This window comes from Diadema antillarum, unplaced genomic scaffold (genome assembly GCF_040938485.1).
Source record: "Diadema antillarum isolate AM-2024a unplaced genomic scaffold, OU_Dant_1.0 scf00000141, whole genome shotgun sequence".
NCBI lineage: Eukaryota > Metazoa > Echinodermata > Echinoidea > Diadematoida > Diadematidae > Diadema > Diadema antillarum.
The window spans coordinates 4,550,775-4,575,093 of NW_027271030.1; the positions used below are offsets into that span (position 1 = coordinate 4,550,775).

General features: G+C 39.3%; 1 protein-coding gene across 1 annotated transcript; it reads left to right on the forward strand.

Annotated features, from left to right (window-relative positions):
• Positions 1-875: 875 nt before the first annotated feature.
• Positions 876-22,136, forward strand: LOC139721308 (endoplasmic reticulum mannosyl-oligosaccharide 1,2-alpha-mannosidase-like). The gene is made up of 12 exons (XM_071632630.1): positions 876-1,118; positions 6,956-7,078; positions 7,579-7,857; positions 10,118-10,435; positions 14,943-15,021; positions 15,641-15,826; positions 16,303-16,448; positions 17,026-17,229; positions 18,116-18,288; positions 19,086-19,206; positions 20,923-21,117; positions 21,786-22,136. Exons 2-12 carry the CDS (start codon positions 6,998-7,000, stop codon positions 22,134-22,136), a joined length of 2,133 nt encoding a protein of 710 aa, XP_071488731.1. The 5' UTR covers positions 876-1,118; positions 6,956-6,997.
• The last annotated feature ends 2,183 nt before the right edge of the window (positions 22,137-24,319 follow it).

Sequence of the window (24,319 nt, forward strand, 5' to 3'; positions counted from 1 at the left end):
TTACGGTGGCCATTTTGAAAAATGGCTGCCGTTGCCGTTGAGGGCGCTATTTCCGATGACCCGATATCTAGATTTATTTTGAATGTAATTTCCCATTTGTAACCAAAATCTTATTGACTTTTTTCTCCTAAAATTAGCAAATTTTACGAAAATATGGCATTTATGGCAGCCATTTTGAAAAATGGCTGCCATGGACGTTGAGGGCGCTATTTACTATGGCCCAATATCTAAATTTAATCTGAACGTGATTGTCAACCTGTGTACGAAATTTGGTGCTTTTATCACAAAATGCACAATTGTTCGGCTATGCCGCTCCACTATTAACAGAAATGCAATGTATATTGTCACCAAAGTGGGATATAACCAGCTTTTCTCTAGAAAAGGGATATGTCATATTTCTCATTCTGTCACTGTGTTTCTTAATCACAAGTGCAACCACTCACACAATTGTAGTACGAGCCCAGATGAATGAAAATATGCCTGCATAGTAGGCCTACAACATAAAGAAAATATCAAAAAGTGGAATGAAGTAATTATAGTTGTTTTTGTAAAATAATGCTTATCTAGGTTCCTTTTTTTTTTTTGAAAATAACTGCACTAGAATCATCAGCAACAATTTTGACGCTAAACGGCACAAACTGAAAACAATGGCATAAAAATGCGGACGTAGAAAGTAGTAATTATTCTGATATGAATGAGAATGTGAGAAGCGCTCGATATGCTCCGTCAGTTTCTGACAAAGGGGCGGAACATGTAGAAATTATCACTGCGGATCAGTGATTTTGCTGAGCAAGGGACCGTGTTACCAGCCAGGGGTGTTCTCAAATAGCCCCATCTAGTGACCGACAAGTTATAGTTTGCCGTCATGGCCCAGGGCCCACCGACGACGACACGTAGACTTCTGCATTATTTCTTCTTCTAATATCCGATGTACAAATAGATTTCATGCACATTTGCTCGAAATCAGCACAAACCATTGGAAACGAACACTGAAAGTAAATTCATATCCGCCCGTTGGCGAAATCTACGGTCAAATATTGAGAACTTACGGTCATTTTAACTCAAGCAGGCAGCAGCTTCGTGAAGTGGGGAGGAGAAGCCGGGCGGTGGATGTACGGGTAAGTTCCGGGGTACTGGGCGGCTGAGTTTTTGTGGTATCTTGCACTTGTCAGCTAGCTAGCTGCGGTAGATCAGTGACAGTGCACAGCATGCAGCAGGTTCCATGCATTGTTTAATGAGCCGAGTTTGAAGAAGAAGAATAGTCGAAATCATGCGGTTCATTTTTGTGAGTCGATAACAACTTCTAAAGAATCATGAATCTGATTAAATGTAGAAACTGAGAGTGAGATAACTGTAATGTTAGTGACATAACGTACGCTTATTGTTAGTGAGGTAGACCCTAAATTTAATTTGTAAAAAAGAAGAAGACGAAAAGGTCGAAGAAGAAGAAAAGAAGAGCCACCAAAATGTCAACTAACGTGTCAGATTCTAACATTGTCATTAGTTTAATAGTAATAGACTACCTAACCCGGGGCGCTCCTTCACACAGTTATACTGTGGGAGCTCTCTAGCTCTTCCATGCAGTTTGTGATGAAAAACAAATTCTCATAAATTTATGCAGAGCTACCAAGTCTCACGCATTCTGCGTGAGACTCAAGCATTTGGTCTGTCTCACGATCTCACACATGGCACCCATTTTTCTCACGCATCTGGTGAAGTCTGCAATTTGGGCCAAAAATGAGGAGCATAGCTCAAAGGATTAGAGTGATAGTTGCAATTGAAGGTATATTTCCCTTTTGCCTTTCAAAATTAGTAAAAAATAGTCACTTAAGTATGCACCCGATTGCATCATTAAGAGCTAATAATTTTAAAAAGCTCCTTATCATGGGAGGGGGACACCCTCCTCGTTCGCGTGCGCATGCGCGCGAGCACCGAGACGCCGAGTCATAAAAATCTCACGCATAAAAGTTTTTTGAACTTGGCATCTCTGATTTATGGAGAAATAGTGTCTACATGTTTTTGGTATTTTCCATCTGGCGACCCGAGGAAAGTATTGATTAGCGTGGAGTCACCAGTGTGCAGCTTGCACATGTTGAATAATGCACCTGCATCAGACCTGCACGCAAGGCCGTGCTTGAATGCCCTCAGTCAGGTTCTCAATCCAGCGCCCATGCACACCCTACAGGCCACAACACATGCATTGCCATTATGCAATTCGCCATTCGCCAGTACTCTCATAGGGTTGCCATTGGACAGTCATTTTGTCACTGTTGAGCTGCCACTATTATTTTCTCTCATTGTTCAAAACTCGCCCATAATTAAATGGTTCGACCCACCCATAATTAAATGGTTCGACCCAATGCTGTAAATGCTGAAGTTCAAAATGATGTGTGATATATTAAATATAGGTAACTAACCTTCAAAATATCGCCTTCCCCATGTGAAAAAGTGGGCGGTGCCCGACCTAACGCGTGAGGATGCTCTACACATAGTGTGTGTGTGTGTGTGTCAAATGTAGTACCGGTACCGAATTCAAACACATTTGTCCATAAAGTTCTTCCCAGCCACATACGGATTTTTCACTTTGACAGAAGGATTTTTTACTTTTCACTTGACGTAAAAATAGTCATACACATGAAATAATAAAGCAGGAGAGGGACAAACAGTCACAGGTGCATGAACGAGTGGCGACTTCATGGTAATGGGGACTTTAGTAGATGACATTAGGCCAAGTAAAAAAAGAAACCAGTTTCTCGTCCTCGCGCGCATCGATTTTGGCCGCCGCGTCGATTTTTTTGCTATTTACTATTTTCAAAATGGCGCTGAAAATACCAAGAAATTCATAATTCTCGTCCCAGCCCGCTCCCCGCCCGCATCGATTTTCAGTTGCCGCATCGACTTTTTTGATATTTAACATTGTTACTATTTTTTCGGCCGCCGAAAAACAAATCGACAATTCACCTACCAATCATGATGTCTCATTTCTAATTATGCCTTGCATCCTCTACTTAGCTGTTACTTAAAGCCCAAACAAAGTTCTGGTAGGCCTGCAAAAGTTGTCAAATTTCGCTCCCAAATGTGAACGTATGCTTCGGAAATGTACAGGATAACGATGTTATTACAAGATATTCGATGTGTAACGACGAAAATGCGAAATATTAACCAAAAAGGTTCAGTCTCAGAACTTACCCGAACGGGGTCAGGCTAAACTCGGACTCGGGGATAACTCGGCTTCGCTTTGACGGCGGGATGAGTTGTAATGGTTGTCCCTCTGATTGTACAGTGTTGTCCTATGGGAGCGGCCTGTATAAACTAGCGCTTCGTGTTCTGGCTACTCGCAGTAATGGTCCGAGTTGCTACAACGCGCGCATCAAAAACCTCTTTTGCGCGCAAGCAAAATTAGTGTGCGCCTATCAAGCACCTCTAAAACAATCAAAGGCCCTTGATAAACAACAACAAAAACTCCAAAGACCGCGTCTCAGCAACTGAGGACCGCGCGCTGTCATTTTTGTTTCAAGCGTTTTGTACAGGACTACGTACGTTAGCACGCACTTTCCTGTCCATTCAGTTAGGCCTCATTTGGTACTTTGCAGTGGCCAGTAGAATGTGGCGATCACTTACTGCGTGTGAATTGTCTGAAGTAAAGTCGAATTTTTCCCGAGACCGAGTTAGTCTGGAACCTTCTGGAATAAAAGTCGGTTTTCCTACTATTATTATTTTTCTCAAAATACTCCAAATCGACTCATCATTCCGGCAAACCGCGTCAGCCAGGTAAGTTTCTTAGTGGACTCTTTCGATATATTGCAAGTAAAAATGAAATGGTGCTAGACGGGTTCTCCAGCACTTACCGAAACTTAGTTTTCACTTTAAGCTGTAGCTTCTGTAGTGCGTATGTAATAACGCATGCATTTCACACTGCGAGCTCGGCAAGAAGGAATGACCCATAAAGCAGTCGAACTGTAGTTGGATGGGCGCGGGCGGGCCTGAGCTAGCTGTGATGTATCCACAGCGCACTGGGTACGTCGTGAACGCAATAGCGGCAAAATTTTTGCGATCAATCGCTGATATTGCACGCATATTTCGCGCATTGTTCGTATTTTTCCCCGTTTCTCATATTTCAAGCGAATGAATTGTACTGTACAAATGCTTGTGAGGATTGTATCGAGTTTGTATACATTTTCATGTCATTGTGACTATGTGCATGTGTGTGCAGTGTCGGAAGGTACGGTGCCCAGTGGCTGTGCCGCACTGTATTGCAAAGTGTGCGTGTCTGTAGCTGTCCAGGGTCGGTCACCGGTACCATCCCCTAATCTGTCAGCTGTCTGCACGCACGCATGAACACATTCGAATGTGTAGAAGCCCGTACACTCTGCTCTGTAACGTTGCATCTGACGGCGATGTATTGTTCTATTTTGAAGAGAAAATGATCGCTTTTTCCAGCAAATGTAGAATTATCAAATGGGTGTATCTACAAAATAAATAATTTTTCCACGGATTCTGGTTTGTCTCGTATTTCTGCGGGATACTTTTCTTTACGATGTAAATTCACGGACACGGCCGTGAGTCGTATCATTTGTAGTGTGGTATACAATCATTCATCATCCAAATGATGAGTGATTATCAAATGTCTTTTTAGAACATGAAGAAACATCTTTAAATGTTTAATGCTATAATGCCATATCAGTATCATTTTGACATCCTTCTGCAATTGTAGAAGCCAGTTTCCAGTTGAATGTGCTACAATTGTACTGTGAAGAAATACAGATACATACCAGCTGTGTGGACACAAAAAGTCACAAACACCAATGATGAATAAAGCAGTGTTTTGAATATCATGGAATTTATTTCAGTCATACATTCTTTGTTGAAATACATGTTTTATACCTGTTTCATTTAATAGCACAATACATCAGAATTGCAAGTACACTGGTATCAGAAATGCCATTACAACACTAAATACCAGTATTAAGATGGTCATTTTCCCTTGACATCTGTAGTGGAAAGAAAAAGCAAATGTATTTCTGCATGCATGAAGTTTCATTTCAAGTATGGTACATAATCTATTTGTTTGAAAATGCACAGAGTGCAGGCAAGACATACACTTGGGACCTGGTCTCTCATAACACAGCTTCCAGAGTGATATTTTATAAATTGGATATAGAAAATAGTAAAGCCCTCTCTTGTTACCTTTCTCAGAATTACCGGACGAGAAACACATATCACTTTCATTTTGACAATCCTCGAAAAAATAGTAAGATATCAAATAGCAAGGACCTCCCTCATCGCCTTGCTCAAAAAACCCGGACAAGAAACTACTATCTTTTTTTACTTGGCCTTAGGTCTACTTACTTCTACTTCTTCTACTTCGGTACTCGATAGGATCCATCACTCTGAATGTAGCGTCTCCTTAAATGTGGAATACTTGGTACTTTAGTTCTCTTTTCCCAATGGAAAGGTCTGCAACCTTCAAACAGAATGTATAGGGCCTACAGTAGCTTCAGACACTAACTGCTCAGTAAGAAGATTCAAGCCCATGGCACTAATGTACTTGCATATCCATGTCGGTATCTAAAATTCCACAGAACTACTATAAATTGTGCTAAAATCTTAGGATATAGCACATCTCCAATTACTCATCATGTGAATTTGAACTAACAAATAAATAGGTTATCGAAAAGTGCCAATATCGACGTCGACTTTGAAGTCGTCGATGGAAACAAACTCACTCTTTGCACTGCCTGCACAAACTAGAACTGAAGTTAGCTGCTAATATTATGCAAACAGAGACTCACCGCAGAAGCTAAAATGAGTAAAATCAATGTCCAGTGATTGCAGCAAGTTGAAGGAAGTCAGTTATTGAGAAACTCATGTGTGTGTGTTTGTCTGTCTGTCGGTCTGTCTTGTCTGTCTATGCACATGTATTGTCTTCTGTGATCTTGTGCGATTTAGTTAGGGACTGCATTTCTTGTCCGACTTCATTCAACTTGCCATAAATCATTTGCGTGTTGATTTTTTTTTTTCTCTGAGTTTCTTGAAAGATTCATTATCACATAAAATCTACTTGAATTCTTTATGAAATACCTCCGGGATGTTTTCCACACTGAAAACATCCCTATTTGTGTCATTGTTAGAGCTTGCATAATGAAAGAAAACACTGTACATATTTTACTTGCATTTGTGCCAGAAGTTCCGAGCAAGCGGATGTGCCAAAAGTTTGCTTGAGGCAATGAGAAAGTTGAGTACCACTGTGATCACCTGACTGCCAACACAAACAGGGTCTTGAAATACACGATAATAGGACCCTTGAACTCATTATCTTGATAATATACAGGCTGTGATAATAATAATAATAAAAAAACTATATGAATGGACAGACCAAAATGACCTTTGGCATTGCCTTTGAGATAAGGTGGTTACCACTGTACTTCAGCACTCTATTACCGGCTGCTGGTCTAAATTTTATATACCTCAAAGCATTGTGTCTGTTATCAGCCTAGCACATGTTCTTGCAGATTTGCATGGACAGTGAACGTATTAGTAATTAAAATTTGTCTGTTTCCTCACAAATGCATGGTAAGGATACACCTGGGAGGTCAGGCAGACCCCAGAGTGATAGATGCTCATGTTTATGCATGTAGATTTGATATGTGATGAGTGGAGACTCCAGATCTGCACTAGTTTTGAAGGAGAAGGGTACCTTTAACATGTCTGTCAGACTTGAGATGATAAGGTATTCTGTCACTGTAGGCTTATATTCTTTATCAAAACATGTACATGGCTTTATTCAGCGCTTGTTGTGCCTAATTGATTCTTACTCACAGCCTGTTACATAATTGTATCAACTTTATTAACTGCTATCTACATGATACCAGTTTCTTTCCAATGAAAAGAAAGCAGTTGGAAAGTTATAAGCAAATCAGTTATTGTGTCTGTAATTTTTTGGTGTCCAATTCAGGCAATATTCTGAGCAGTCGTCTCCCACTTAAAGGGAAACATTATGCTGCCATTTACATCCAAGTCCACGACCGGTTCGTATTACGACAACAACAAGGCGCGGCGACCTCAGTCCTGTTGGAGGGTAAGTGTTTAAATGCAATGAAAAAGCATATACCAAGTACTAGCAGTGAATAGAATCTAGAGACTTTCATGCCTGAATAGTAAAGTCTTCTGCCAGTTCAAAAAAATGTAAAAAGAAAATTATAAGTATACAGTGTATGTACGTATCTTTATGTGTGGACATGTACATATGTATGTACGCAAAACATGAACAATTTTGCTAAAATCAGCTTAAAAATCAGTGAACTTAGATTTAGTACAAATCTGGGGGTTCAGGAGAGTCTCTTGCGGAGAAATCAATGTTTGATTACCTTCAGATGATAAATTTTGATAGAGGAAGATACAGAAAATGGCCTTTCAACCTTTCAGCCTATTGATTGCTGTAGACATGTATGCGGAGCAAGTGAAGAACATGCAGTGCATGTAGCAGTGCTTGATTTTTGCTCTCTTCTCTATAGTCAAGTAGAGCATGGTTGGGAAGTGCAGCTTTAGAAAGAAATAACTGGAACTTTGTGATTTCAGATATGGAGAAGACTACCGAGACTTCAGAGGCGAGTGGCGACGCTGGTTCTCCTGCTTTGCCTAATGTGCAGCTTCTTCGTCTTCAGACATTTCATGCCGGACACCCTGGGCAGCTACCTGAGCTTCTCCAGAGATGAGCGGGACAGAGCAGACCCGGTTGGGGGTCTGATGCCGCCGGACGTTGGTCCGGCTGGGGAAAAGGACGGAGAGAGGGATGTTTTCGTGTACGGCAACGAGGGAGATTTAATCGAGAAAATCAAGCAAAACACCAAGGACAAGGTAAAAGAAGTCTTAAGTCAGTTGTCTTTGTTTTGTTTTGTTTTGTTTTGTTTTTTATGCCTCCGCCACGAAGTGGTGCCGGAGGCATTATGTTTTCGGGTTGTCCGTCCGTCCGTCCGTCCGTCCGTCCGTCCGTCCGTCCTTCCGTCCGTCCGTCCGTCCGTCCGTCCTTCTGTCCGTCCGTCCTTCCGTCCGTCCGTAATGAATTTTGTGGACAGGGTAACTACCAAAACCTTTTGAGGTATCCTAATGAAACTTGGCATGTATGTGTATTAGGGGGTGAAGTTGTGCCTATCAACTTTTGGGTGCACATGCTCAAGGTCAAAGGTCAAAAGGTCAAGGTCAAATGCTCAAAATTTTACAATTTCCCCCATATCTATGCAATGCCTGAAGATATTTTCTTGAAACTTAGTGTATACATGTACTACCCAATTAAGATTCTCTGGTGAAAGTTTGGGGTCATGAGGTCAAAAGGTCAAAGGTCAAAAGGTCAAGTAAAATGTTAAAATTTTACTTTTTTCTCTGTATCTTGGAAATTGTTCAAGGTATCTTCATGGAACATAGTGTACTGTATATGCATCTACTGACTGGCAGTGGTTATCTAGGGAATTTAGGGTTCATGGGGTCAAAGGTCAGGGGTCAAAGGTCAAGGGCAATACTTCAAAATCTTACTATTTTCCTTATATTTATGCAATGCCAGTAGGATTTTTTTTTTTTAGACTTGATGTATGCATGTCTAACCCAATAGAGTTTCTCTGGGATTTTTTTTTGCCAAGAAGGTCAAAGGTCAAAGATCAAGTGAAAGTGCTGAACTTACTTTTTTCTCCATATCTCGGAAGTGGCTCAAGTTATCTTGAAACTTAGTACATGCTGAATTTATGTATGTTCTGCCTGACAGTGCTTCTCTTATAAATCAAAGGCCAGATGAAAATGATAACAATTTACTGTTCAGTACAGAAATTGCGCTTTTTCTCCATACCTTGAAAATTACTCAGTGCATAAACTTATGAAATGGTCAAAGTCAAGTTAAAGTTTTTAAATCCCCAAATACATGCTCTCCTATTCATCCAATTAAACATAGGTCAAGGAAGGTAAACATTCAATACATTTGTGACAAACATGTCATTTTAATATTTTGCCAATTTTGTGAAAATGTAATCACACATTGTCCACATGTACTATAGACCTATTAGGAGAATCATGCATTATGGCGGAGGCATACCAGTCGCCATAGCGACATTTCTAGTTTGACCTATCAAGACCTTGGAGGAATTAATCGCAGAAGTTATCATCTTCCTATCATTGAATTGGCCCCTCTGAATTTCAGTGAATGTCTTTTATTGGAGGAAGAATTAGATGGAACTGGTAAAGTCATTAAATCTGCAGGAAATCAGAAAGAAAGTTAACAACACATGTCGATGTGAAAGAAAAATAAGAATTAAAATCTTTCAGAATATGTTGCGAATTAACGAAGCAGTAATAAATCTAGCACTCTTAACGTTGTATGAGACTTGTACAAATTATACAAACAAAACAAATCATAGCACATTACCAATGAAGTACCCCCCCAAAAAAAAATAAATAAAAAGATTAAAAAATAAGAATAAAAATTAAAAAATGGGGTGGGGGACTTGGGTAAAACTAACAAAAATTGAAAATTGTGATAATAAAGCATGGCACTAAACCATAGGAATTTTGTTTTGGGGAATTGAGGGGTTAAGCGATGATCAAGTGGTCAGAGTGGATAGTGGCGGTCAAGGACTTGCAACAATTGGTCATCGCTGTTGACCAAGGTAATAGAGATAATTTGTAGATCATTCATATATTATACTTTTTTGTTTTGTTTCAGGTGCTAGCCCCAAATCATTTTGTTTATGAAGTAGTATCTTTACTTTTAAGGTGCCTGAAAATGATTTTAGCAATCGGTCCACAAGTTTTGCAGAATCTTTATTTTTTATGTAGCCATAGTCGGTGTCATCCAGTGAGTTCAATATGAAATGTAGGAATTTTTATTCACTCTGTAATTAGGGAATTCGGACTGATTTCAAACAGACTTCCTCCTGGCACATTGCAAAACACTCTGAAAAATACTGTGGATATGATTGTAAGATTTCTGCACACGTTGCAAAATTGTTGATGAGTGATTTTGATTTTAAGCTATTGAAATGAAGAATGCAAACCGTGGTGCTAAAAACATATATACTCCAATTGTGGATATCACAATTTCTCCATGAACCCTTTTCTGTCCATCTCCCATCAGGATCAGCCGGGTGGGAGGCCAGGGAAGCGGGGACCACCGAAGCGCACGAGAGAGAACGGCAACCAGCAGAGGGCGGGCGGCGACAGACAGGGAGACGGGCCCGACGATGAGCTACCCCAGCTGGGCATACAGGTCCCGCCCGACGTCATCAAAGAAGGGGTGAGCAATGAGGACCATGTCCATGACGAAAGCGAAGACGATGGCGATATAGGTGACGATGATGATGATGAGGAGGAGGAAGATGAGGGCGAAGAGCATGATGGCGTTGGCCCTGAGGACGATGATTCTGATGTTGGTGCAGCCGCAGGCGCGCCAGGGGTAAAGAAACCTCTGTGTAGACCCTCCTACGCATTGAATGCAGCCGTCCCTTTATGTGTGCATATGAATATGCATCTGTTGTCTGTCAGCGATATCTTACATGATATACCCAATTCTCTGTGTTTAGTACATTGTCTCGGTTGATTTACCCCAAGTTTAGACTCCTAGCATTTCATATCTCCCTTTTTCCTTTCATGGTGATTTGTATGTCTCCTGGCCTTGGTTAATTTATTGGTGCCTATCCATCTGGTCTGTCTGCAGTATTCCTGTCATTTTTATTAGTTTGAGGAATTCTGTTCTCTTGCAATGTCTTTCTCTTTCCCGTTGCGCCCCTTTTCAGATTAAGTCTTATTGTGTTTGTGATGTGTCGTGGTATGTCAGACTTTTCAGTGGTCAAAATAGAGATTCTCATACTACTGAGATATTCATTTAGTTTGTCCCTGAACCATTATTTTTCGTGGGATAAAATGGTTGTATTTTAGCTGCTCACGATGTGAGTCTATGGTTTCTACTTTGATTGGATTTGAGAGTGGACCAAACTACTGCCAAATACTCTGTGATACACTGACCTTTTCTTCTGCTTCCTTTTTTTCTCTGTCCATCATCTTTCAATTATACTGGATTTTGCTGATTTTCATTTTACTGTTTCTACAGGAGTTTCTGTGTGCGCTTGCATTATTGGCTAGCAGAGAATGAGTGAATTCAACTCGAAGAAAACTGCAAGATTACATCAAGCATTCATTTTTCATTTGCCGTAGGTGGTAGCGTGTGATGTAATATTTCTGTGTATTTCTTGAGACAAGAATATGAAAATGTGTTATTATATCTGTGTGGAAAAATAAGGAAGAAATATGAGAAGATTGGGAGTTTATAGATTGATAGACCTTTTCTGAAAGCTCTTTGCACTTTGTTCAGTTTCATGCAGAAATTAATAACTATCAAGGAATTTGCACCAAATTAAATTTCAAACTACAGAGTCATTTTCGGTGAAATTTTTGTCAGTGTTTCTTTTATTTTCATTCTAGTCTATCAGAGTGCAGAGTCTTTAGCTGTACTCTCCATACCAACGGTACGTTCACAGGCTAGTGCTCTTTGCTGATTAGTGCAGCTGTCCTGAAACTGATTTTCAATGAAAGGAGATTGTGATTGATCCCCCTAAATCTCGAAACTGACTGTCAATGAAAAGAGATCAGTTAATCCTCCTAAATCTCTAATACATCTTAGTTGCCTTCATTTGGGCCTGCTGCGTCATCAGTATCCTGACTGCAGTGGTTTAAGGTGCTGTGTAGCGAGATTTCTAGTTTGAAAATATGATCAGCATGTTTCTTGGAATCTTCATGCTGTCGGAGTCGCTGATATCGCGTAGATGTATGATGCTATGAAAAACGTTAGCATTGTATTAAAGTCGACACCAAATGCTCCAAAGAAATGAAAATTCTCTGTGATACTGTATTTACACTACTCAGTATTTCCTGTGGACAGAAATGTGAGAATGAACCATAAGGAACTCGGGGCTGTTGACTGTCAAGGATTTTCACTTGATAAAAAATAGTACTAGAATTGATAAAGTGGATTTTCATCATCAGTTAAAAAGTGCTTTAATGCAACAATAAAAAATAGTGCAAATATAAATATGCAATTATTTTGAAAAACAAAGACATATGGAGTTAGCATGATGAGAAGAAAAACTAAGCCGTAGTATTTACTGGAACAGATGATTTCAAGGAGCTTTCTAAAGCTTTCAAGTGTATTTGTGTGAAGTTTGTCCAGTGGAGGATGATTTTAGAGTTTGGTGGCAGAGACAAAAATTGAACAACAATCTTCAATAGATTTGTGTCTTTTTGAGGGATCTGAAGATATGGGTGTGACGATGAATGAATGTTTTCTTACCTATGTTATCTCAATAAACACAAGAGAGCTCTTTTCTTGTTTTCATCCAATGCCCCTACTAATGATGCTTATAAGCAGAGTTTCTTTTTCTCCTCTTTAAGTTACACCTCAGTGCCAAGATTAACTTAGTCTTTCATTGGCTTCATTTCTCTCAGATACTCTATCTTCGTTGCTTTTTTTTTTTCTCATCTGGCAGGAGGTGTCATTTAATCTTGGACACCTGTATATATTTTGTAATTTGATGATCATGTTTTGACATGATCTGGCATGATTCTTTGTTTACTTTATATACTTATCCCAAGAATTTCATTTTTCCTTGTATCTTTGATTTGTATTCATATCCTCGTGTCTTATCTGCTTTGGTATATTCATCAGTTAAAGTCAGTGGTAGAAAAAATGCAACTAGGGATAAACATTTTGTGTATGGAATGTAAAGGTTTGATGTTAGGTTAATTTGTTGCTGATGTTGCACAAACACATGCTTTGTGGACATTGTGCTTTTAGAGTACCTAGTGCCTGTGCATAGACTTCATTTTATGTTCTACTGTGAGATGCCTCAGAGTCCTTTGTACAGTCTAGGTAGTAAACTTTCCAATTGCAGAGACTGCAGAGTGTATAAAACCAAAATATAGTTTGAAGGGAAGAATTTGCACTTTCATGATATTACTCGTACTTGAAACACTAAGTTTTTATGCCTCCGCCACGAAGTGGTGCCGGAGGCATTATGTTTTCAGGTTGTCCGTCCGTCCGTACGTACGTCCGTCCGCATTCGTTTACGCGATAACTTGAGTAATATTGACTGGAATTTTACCAAACTTGGTCCAAGTATAAAGTATGATGGGGCAATTACTTAATTAGATTTTGGGTGAAATCGGCCAAAGGTCAAGGTCAAATCATGAAATTCTATCTGTTTACGCGGTAACTCGAGACTGGATCAAGCAAATTTCACCAAACTTTGTCCGAGGATGATGTATGGAGGGACAATTACTTGATTGATTTTTGAGTGAAATCAGACAGAGGTCAAAGGTCAAAGATCAAGGTCAAATCCTAAAATTTATCTGTTTATGTGATAACTCAAAACTGGATGGAGCAGCTTTCCCCAAACTTGGTCCAAGGATGATGTATGACGGGGCAATTAGTTGAGTAGATTTTAGTGACATTTGAAAGAGGTCAAAAGGTCAAGGTCAAATGCTAAAAATGTTGCTATTTCCCCCATATCCATGCCATGCCCTAAGGTATTTTCTTGAAACTTAGTGTAGACATGTACTACTGCATTAAGATTCTCCAGAGAGAGTTTCTATGTCATAAGGTCAAAGGTCAAAAGGTCAAAGGTCAGGTGAAAATGTTACAATTTCACTTTTCTCGCAAATGGTTCAATGTATCTTCATGGAACTTGGTACATACACATGTACTGACTGGCAGGGATTATCTAGGGAATTTAGGGGTCATGGGTCAATAGTCAGGGGTTCAAAGGTCAAGGTCAACTCAATATTTTACTATTTCCCTCATATACTAGTATATACCTGTATGCAATGCTTGCATTATTATTTTTAAAATTCAATATACAATTTGTACATGTATTACCTAATGGAGATTCTCTCGGAAATTTCCTGCCAGAAGGTGAAAGGTCAAAGGTTAAGGGTCAAGGCAAGGTTTAAATGCAAAAAAAAAAAAAAAATCTATTTTGCACTGTTATTACACTCTTTCTTCATACCTTTAAAATTACTCAATGCATAAACTTATAAAAGGGTCAGTCAGAAGTTAAGTAAAAATCCTCAATTCCCCAAATACATGTACCTGAACTCTTTAATAGACAATTATAGCAAACCTAGTTCAAGGAAAGCGAACATTCAAGATATTTCTGACAAACCTGTCATTTCAATATTTTGCCAGTTATGTGAAAATGTCATCACACATTGTGAAGACATTATACTATACACCTATTGGGAGAATCATGCATTATGGCGGAGGCATCAGTCGCCATAGCGACATTTCTAGTTTTAATATAAAGTGTACATTTCAATCAGTGAAATTAAACAAATATAAAATATATTCAAGGTGGTGATAATAGTCAAATGTTTGATGTTAGGAATATGAAATGAAATCATTCAAAGTATTTTCGCCTGTGGATTAATTTTCCTCTGCAAGTAGCTGTCCTGTATGAGAAGATTAAAGAGAAAGGAGAAATATACAAAGATGTGCTAACTTCAGTCAAGAGTCAAGAGTGATGCATAAAGCATTTGTTATTATTCCCATGATAATTATTACTGTCATCATTATCATTAGTGATGATAATTATCTCATCAATGTTATTCATCACACAGTTTGAGGGTGTCCAAAAGGATTTGATTTATGTTATTGTACAGGGGCGGATCCAGGATTTCCGTAAAGGGGAGGCGCCTTTACAAAATTAAAGGGGGGAGGCGCAAGAGCCCCCCCCCCCCCCCTTTTTTTTTTCTCTTTCTGTCTTTTGTTTTATGCACTCCCCTGGATCCGCCACTGTCATACTTTCCTTTATCATGCAATGTTTTTGAAGCCCAGTATCAAAGATGAGTGGTTTTTGGCTAACTTTGACTTCCATCACTCATCTCTCTCTTCATCCCGTCCTATCCATCAGGAGAATGACGACAAGGAAGTTGTCCTGCCAATGCCAGACGGACAGAAGACAGGGAATGGAAATACACAATCACTGTATGGTGAGTTGGTCCTTTAAGACATTCTGTCACTTGTGTGTGTATATACAGATATTTGTAATGTCTCTTCCCACCTCCCTGTATGTATGCAGAGTATGATTGTATGTGTGTGTATTTATGTGTGTGTAATAAGTAAGTTGGAATGTATGTAAAAATACAATATTTGTATGATTTTTCTGTTTGTGTGTATGTGTCAGATGTGGATGTGTGTCTGTTTATTTAAGTAATGTATTATTCATTCATTTGTGATTTTATCTCTCTTGCTCATGTTTTAACTGTTCTAACATAATGGAAGAGCAGTTGAATTGCCTCTTTCAGAAAGCAGAGGGAATAATTTGTTAGTAGCAAGTCAAGGGTATGTGTACTTTTCATGAAAAATGAAATTTTTCTTGTACACGCTGTATGTTGCTTAAGTCATACATATGTGACTTAAAGAACAGTAGCTGTGTTGTCATCCAGGAATGGCTGCACTAAAATTTTAAGTATTCACAATTTTCTACTGGATTGTATGATTTTCCTCAAATTGCACTGACGTATTCTACTAATATTGCTGCATTCACTCAATCTACCTGCATATTTGGGTTTCATTCCCCTATTATATGTTCCTCCCAACTAAACCCAGGGCCTAAGAACGAGAGACAGCGAGCCGTGGTGGATGCATTCAAACATGCCTGGAAGGCCTACAAGCAGTATGCCTGGGGGCACGACGAGCTCAAACCGGTCAGCAAGCGGTACAGTGAGTGGTTCACCCTCAGTCTCACTATGGTGGACAGTCTGGACACGATGATCATCATGGGGTTGACCGATGGTAAGTGGGTTTGACTGACAATACATAGATTAGGGCTTGACCAATGTAGTTATGTTAGAGCTTGACCAGTGGTAAGTAGGTTAGGGCTTGACCAGTGCACGTACGATAGGTCAGGAATTGATTGATGGTATAGGATTGGGCTTCTCCGTATTTGTTCACTTTAGCCCTTTCATTAAGGGCTGTCTGAATATGTAGGGTTAATTAGGGTTGATTACAAAATGTCAAGAATGAAATATACTTTGATTGATATTCAGAGTTAATTGTAATGTTGGCAACATAAGTGGAATAGCACAAAGATAAGCCCTTCTCATATAACAATTTATCTCACCTTCAGGCTAAGCAATGATGTTAGACCATAGGTACTCTTGTTTTTAGAAGAAGAAAAAAAGATAGAGAAAAATATGATGAGAGCATTATTGAAGATTCATGAAACATATCACTTCAGGTGAATGTTCATCTTGTTGCTTGTTTGACAGAATTCAAGGAGGCTAGAGACCACATTGCCAAGATGAGTGTGACACCAAACAAGGACGTCAACCTCTTTGAGACCACCATACGGGTACTGGGAAGTTTCTTGAGTACCTTTCATCTGACCGGTGACACCATGTTCCTCGACAAAGCAGTAAGTATACAACAGCCCCAGTGCTTCCTGCCTTGAGATTTGGTAATTTGCCAGTCTGCCATAGGAAATGTAGTCTAATATTCCTGCATTTTCTTGTGTGTTTCTCTTTATGGAAGAATTTTACTAGCTTCATATTATGTTTGCCTAGTTTTACTTTTGCATGAAAAATGACTTGGTAAATTCTTATCCTATTTTGATGTTTCATATTTCTCAAAGTGCCAGATTAGTTCTGCAGGTTTTGTTGTTCTTTAGAATGCAGAAAAGAAAACACAGCAATTTTCAAATTGACCTGCTGGTGATGGTTTGAACATACCATTTGAAAGTATGTCCACTGGTATGTGGTTTAAGCTGGTGAAAGCCTCTGATCCAAAGTCCGGTAGAGAGTGGTTAACTTACCCTCCCATACAAAACAGAGAGACAAACAGACAGACAGACAGACACACACACATACACACACACACACACACACACACACACACACACATATACTTGAATGATGAACAGTATTAGTGATTCCAAATCGTGTGACTTTTATCCAATACTCCATCGCTCTCCCACCATATCCTGCCACCTCCAGAAACAGCTGGCCGACAATTTGCTGAACTGTTTCAACAGCAAGTCGGCCATCCCCTTCTCGGACGTCAATCTCCAGACCGGCCACGCCCACGCACCCCGCTGGGGGCCTGACAGCTCCGTGTCGGAGGTCAGCACCATCCAGCTGGAGTTCCGCGACCTCAGCTTCACCACGGGTGACCCCAAGTACCAGAATGCTGCTGACAAGGTCAGAGGTCATGAGGAAGTACTTCTAAAAATGTTTCTCAATCAGCAACTGCCACCCCCTTGTCCTCCCGCTCAAAATGAGAAGGAACATCTGTCAAACACCTGTGGAAGATTTTGATTATGTTTTTATTCAATACAAACTCTTAAGTGAGCCCATATGCTTAGCTTGGCTATTGGATATGGTTTACGTGGAAATACATGTAAGAGTGTACTGATATGTTACTGACTTGGATTTGCTATGTAAAAATTCATACCATGAAAGATTGTTTGTGATGGAGGGTTTGGCAACATACTCACCACAGAGGTCTAGCCACAACGGAGTGAATGCTGGGATAATTTGATGCCTATTGGATGGATGCTTTGATGTATGGCGTTGGAATGGAGTAAATGCGAGAGAAAAGATGATTTGAGATTAGATGAGAAAAAAAATGCTTTGCACTGTGCACTACAGAAGAGAGAACTCTAACTGTTGGTCATCTGAGAATTGGTCATTTTATGGATCATTACTTTTGATGGTCACTACCATAGAAAGACTTACATTTTATGTTCCGTAAAATTAATGATCTTGTCTAAATGTGTTCAAAAGTAATAATGTTATGCAATTATTAGTTTGATAATATTGTGGTTTTCTTGGTAATTCAAAACATAGCAAAGACTGTTTAGAGAATACTGACCCAGAATATTCCAATAGGAAAGGGTATATATTGTACATAAATTTAGATGGAATGTTGACATGTAATCATCACTTCTATCATTGAAAACTATACCAATCTTTTGCAATATTATACTATGCAGAGAATACTTTCATCAACACGCACATGCAAACACACACACACATATTCATATTTCAACAATGTTTTGGTCACCATATACGTCTCTGAAATCAGGTCATGCAACATCTGCACGGATTACCCAAGAAAGACGGCCTTGTGCCCATCTTCATCAACGCCAACTCGGGCCAGTTCCGACCCAACTCCATCCTCACGCTGGGTGCAAGGGCAGACAGCTACTACGAGTATCTCCTGAAGCAATGGCTACAGACCAGCAAGTCAGAGAAGAGGTAATACCTCTTTTTAAAGAGGAAATCCACCCCAAAATAAATACACTTCAAAAGAAAGGGAAAAGTATTCCCTACAGAACGATACAAAAATGACACAAATGGGATAAGAAATAAGGAAGTTATGACATTTTGGAATTTCACATTTTTTTCAGAAAACATTTCTTGACCAGTCCTTATGAATATTCAAATGAGCAAGTTGACAATGTCATGCTCTCATAATTTCTTATTCATTATACAGAAATGACAAAAATCTCATATTTTAGCTGTATAAATATAAAACTTGCCTTAAATCCACCCAAAATAAAAAAGAACAAATGTTAACTCTGAAATATTTTGGTATGAGAACATGGTTTTACTTGTATTAGCTAAAAATAGTAATTTTCCCTAATTTTCATACATGACATACATTAAAAATTGTGAGGGTATGGCATTATTAACTCACTCATTTGAATATTCATAAGAACTGGTTAAGAAATGTTTTCGGAAAAAATGTGAAATTTCAAAATACCATAGCTTTCATATATCTTATCCGATTTTTGTCATTTTTGTATCATTTTGTGGGGAACATTTTTCTTTGTTTTGAAATTTATTTATTTTTGGGGTGGATTTCTCGACCTACGCAATTTACGAAAGAGACAAGGCAAGATTCATAATGAATGCAATAATCATCTCAGTATAAAGATGCATGTGAGGAAGGGGTGGGTTTTCTCAAACAGGAATGAGCTCCATGCAGTGATGGCCAACCAATTTTGCAGTTTTTCTCTGTGATTTCTCGAACTTCCTCCTTCATCGATCAGGTTTTATGATGACTACGTAGAAGCTGTAGAAGGCATAAAGAAGAAGCTGCTTGGCCACTCAGAACCCAACAAACTAGCCTTCATAGGGGAACTCCACAGGGAAGCGTACTCTCCAAAAATGGTGAGTGAATGTCTCAGAGGTACTCATATCCACTCGTTTTTCAATACTGTAAAACATAATATATTCGCGGCATGAAATTTTCGCGAATTGGAGCCGACAGCCCTTTTCATGGCATGATATTTTCGCGAATTGCCACTGGTGTTCAATGCATGTAGTGTAGGCAAAAACTTTCGCGTGCATTTTAATTTCGCGAATTTTGGCGCTCGTGAAATTCGCGAAATTAAAATGCACACGAAAATTTCTCGTTTTACAGTATTCAGTCCTTTGCAGACACTGTTTGCAGGCATTTCAATTTGACAGCCTCCCACTCTACTGTAAACCGAGGAATGTTCGCGAGCATTTTAATTTCGCGAATTTCGCGAGCGCCAAGATTCGCGAAATTAAAATGCACGCGAAAGTTCTTGTCTACACTGTATGCACTGAATGTCAGTGGCAGTTCGCACAAATTTCATGCTGCAAAAAAGGCCGTCGGCTCCAATTCGCGAAAAATTCATGCCGCGGATATATCATGTTTTACAGTATATATTAGAGATAATGAAAAATATTTCCAAAATGACCTTGTTTTGACTTATGACCTTTGACCAGCGTTACCAGGGGAAAGCAGTTGATATCATGTACGATTCCTGAATTATTGGCATGAATTGGAAGCAGAGATGTGTTCAGTACATAACTGCTTACATTGAATAGGTAGAAAGAGCAAACTATTCTTCAAAGTTTCTCCTTGTATTTCAGAAGTGAAGGTGTCACCAATTATTGAGGGCACAAAGAGATACTTTAAATCAAGACTCTTTGTGTATGCTGCATCTTTACAAGTGATTTGTGTGCAGCGTTTTTGTATATTTCTACTACCAGCCTAATAATGCTGTATACGTCATATATTTAGCGAGTCTAAATTTTTGCGAATCAGGACTTCCTGACGATTTCGCGAGTGGTTCAATTTATGATTGTGGAGTACAGTACTAAACGGAGAAATGTATACGTGCACGTCACATTCATATCGGGATCAGAGCCAATATTTTCGTGTGTCTTAAAATTCGTGAGTAGCACCTGACTTGCCAAATTCGCAAAAATAAAAACCTCACAGAATATTCAGCATGTACGGTACCACATACTAGTTGATATTACGCATCTTGAGAACGAACTTAAAGAGACAAGAATCAAGGATCTTGCAAAATGTTCAAGTCAATGGGTGACGAGTGATTACAGGGAAATGATTAAAGGAGACCTCCAGATGAGTTTCAGACTTTTACATATGAACAACCATAAATTGGTTATAATGGGTACAGAGTTTCAGAATTTATAGTGATTGTGATGAGGAATAAGAATGTTTTCAAAATTTATAACAAATCACAATGACCAAGAATGATGACATGGCAGACTCACAATAAGAATGCATGAGTTGGGGCTCAAGGAAGCAGAACAAAAGAAGAAAGCATACATAAATTCTACACAGATGAACTTGTTAAGCATGTGCTATTGTAATGGTATTACGTTGCTACATTTCTGAAATATGTGAGGCTCCTATGTCATCATCCCTGTTCAGTGTAATTTGTGTTGGGTTTTTCAGAGTATTGGTTTCTCTGCTCAAGGACCACAATAAATTCCACAAATCTATAGATGGAGCTGTTGATTTATGTGCTCCATGATGTGAAATTATGAAAATCATCAGGAATGCTCCTGTAACCAGCCATTTCGTTGACCATCCTTCCCCTGTAGGACGAGCTGGCCTGCTTTTTCCCGGGCACCCTGGCCCTGGGCCACAGCAATGGGATGCCCGACGCTCACCTAGAGCTGGCCCAGGAACTGGCCCACACCTGCTACCAGATGTATGCCCAGATGCCCACCTTCTTGGCCCCAGAGATCACCTACTTCAACATCCTGCCAGGTGCCACGGAGGACCTCAACATCAAGGTAGAACTTTTTTTCCCCCTTTCCCCTTTTTCCCCTCAGCTTGTTTCATGGTTTGTAGTTGTTGTATTTTCCTCTTCCTCTTCCCCTCCTCCTCCTTCTGTCTGAGAGATGTCAAAGAACTTCATCAAAGTAGTGTAAAAGCTGTTATTTTCACAAGGGTTTAACTTTTCGCGAATATCGCGAATTACTGTTGGGTTGCGAATTTAACAAGATGCAAAGTATCCCCACCTGATTTGAATCGCAAAAATTTCTTTGTGCACTCATTCATATATGAAGTAAAGGTGTCTGCATGACTGTGTGGTAAAGTAGCAGAGAGAATTGACAGGCTGTCATGAATGCATTTATGATAGCCTCAGTGTCAAATCGTGAAGATAGCATCTTGCGAAAATGTCTCTGATCCCCCCCCCCCCCTCATTCATGAAAATATCTGTAAACGAAAATAGCAGCTTTTACAGCACTTTGATATCTACCATCTATCGATACTTTCAGTAAGAACACTGCTTTTAGTCCATTTTTCACTGAAAACCATTTTTTAACCCAAAACTTGAGTGTAGAGACAAATTGTTCTCACGGCAGTGGAAGCATTTTCATTGTATCTATTAGAGTATGGTGTATATAAAAAAAGGTGCTCCATGAGTTTTGGCTTGCCCTTTCTGTTTCTCCCGCAGCCTGCTGACACGCACAACTTGCTGAGACCAGAGACCATCGAGAGCTTCTTCTACCTCAACCGCATCACTGGGGACGACTACTACCGGGAGTGGGGCTGGAAGATCTTCCAGGCCTTCGAGAGGTACACCAAGATTCCCGGCGGGGGCTACTCCTCCATCGGCAACGTCAAGAATCCCAGCAACGTGAGCATGCGCGACAAGATGGAGAGCTTCTTTCTCGGGGAGACGCTGAAGTATCTGTTCCTCCTCTTCGGCGATGACCCCAACTTAATACCGCTGGACAAGTTTGTGATAAACACCGAGGCCCACCCGCTTCCCATCAGGAATCCGGATGGGACCAAAGTGAAATAGTGCAATAGTGGCTTGAATCAGGAAGGACTAATTATTTCCTATTAGTAATTTTTTACATTGAAGGTAAGAAAGAAAAATATTAAAATGAAATTAAATTCAAATCTTTCAGAAGACAGAGGTGTTTGGCAAGTCTGTGTACATAGTGAAGAGTTAAATGCTGAACAGTCTGTCTTCTGAAAGATGCGACGATCATACCAATGTTTTTTATTTATTAATTCGTGCAGAAGTGTTGATGATTGTGGGTGACATACTGTGATGGAAATTGAACATATGTGATAACCATCATAATTTGACGTCTTGATGATGCTGCCACCAATGATGATGATGACAACGATGACGATGATGATTGTGATCGATATCAATGCAGTGCTACTTCTGATACAACAACGATACTGACTGGCCTGTTCGTGATGATGTTTAATCAAAGATGCTTCCAATCAGATGTGAATGATTAGTGTGTGCAAGCATGACATGTGTCATGTGCTGAATTTCTCTGCCAGTGCTAGAAATGTGGCACATCGTATTGTTCTTTACAAGGTGTGCCAAACAAAACTTAGTCTTGATATACCAAGACACTGCTGGTGACAGTTTTGTGCTAAGTTTTTACCGTGATGACTAATCATTCAAATATTGAAAAAATAGTCATTAGACTTTACAATGCAAAATGTAAGATAGATATTTGTAATAATTGAATGATGAGATTGAGGAAATGCTGCTTGACTAATTCTTGACAAATCATCTCATATTTGTGACTTTGCACCAAAGTTTTTTTTCGAGGCAGTGTCTTGAAGTGGTGTAGTAGCTTGAAAAATAAATGATAATGGCCCTGTGTGGCTGAGAAAAAACAACAACCTATGAAGTATCATAACTTGTAACTGAGCAAAATTTGTGAATGTCAGTAATGAAGTCATCAGAAAGAGATTGTTAAACCTTATGTAGTGCAAACTCCTGTAATTTTTCAAATTCTGCTTATTAGATGAATTCCACCATATTTGTATGGGGCTTTATTTTAATGACGAACATACGCTGTATAACCTAGTTCTGTTCAGCAGTTGTTGTTATGCAAAAAGTCACCTCCGATTTGCTACGTCTGAAATATTGTTGTGTGGTTGTGAAGCACTGTGCCACCACTCAGAGTACTTAATACTGCATGCACCATATATTCAGTGCGTCTAATTTTTCCCGAATTGGGACTTCCCAACAATGTCATAAGTGGTTAGATTTGCATGTTGTGGAGTAAAGCAGTGGGGGGAGAAATGTACGCATTCACATGGCATTTTTGTCAAGATATCTATGGTGTATCAAATACACCAGACTCTCAAAATTGGCAAAAATTGAACACCCACAAAATGTAACTTGTATACAGAAATATAACCGACCAATTTGGTAAGGTTGATGACACTGTAGTGCTGCCTACTAGCTGATGTCAGGGAAAATTCCCACACATTTTATATGTGGATTAGTTGAGCGCAGAAAGGTCAGTGTAACCCTCGGTTAAAGTTTGAGGAAAACCAGACAATCTGTTCAGAAGCTATTTTTCAGTTTTAGAGTTTAGGTTAGTTACATGTGCTGCCCTGTCAAGTGGAAGTTTTATAAGAATTTGTGACCTCATTGAAGTGGAATTATGGCATTAAAAAGAAGAAACAGACAATTTTTTGTCCCCCCCCCCCCCAAAAAAAAAAAAAAAAGATAACAAATTCTAGGGTGTTGGAAACACACTTTACCTACCTCCTCCTGATAATGGTACATGTATTTACTTAAAATATCTCGGTAATGGGTCAAAGGAACATGTACTTAACTGTGAAGACATCTGCAGATTTATGAAATCACATGTACAATTTCTTTATATCATTCTACATTTGTGCATCACAAACTGCTGTGTGTTTCCCTTGTAGATCTAGAGAAGGTAACATGTGGATTTAATCCAAACATAAAAGTCATTACGTTTGAACACTGTATATGCCACAAATTCAGCAAGTCTATTTTTTTTCTTTATTTGAATTGGGTCTTCCCTACAATTTCGTGAGTGGTTAAATTCACGATCATGAAGTGTACTGAACAGAGAAATGTATGCGTGCACGTCAAATTCATGTTGGGGTCAGAGTCAATATTTTTGTGTGTCTTTAAATGTGCAAATTGCACCTGACTTGCAAAATTTGCCAAAAATAAAAACCTCACTAAAT

What these genes read in the sequence shown, in the direction of transcription:
- LOC139721308 (XM_071632630.1), top strand. Translation starts at nt 6,998, where the DNA reads ATGCTGCCATTTACATCCAAGTCCACGACCGGTTCGTATTACGACAAC. An exon ending in AAATACACAATCACTGTATG is followed by an intron (nt 15,022 to 15,640) that starts GTGAGTTGGTCC and finishes AACTAAACCCAG; the next exon opens with GGCCTAAGAACGAGAGACAG. An exon ending in ACCAGAATGCTGCTGACAAG is followed by an intron (nt 17,230 to 18,115) that starts GTCAGAGGTCAT and finishes CTCTGAAATCAG; the next exon opens with GTCATGCAACATCTGCACGG.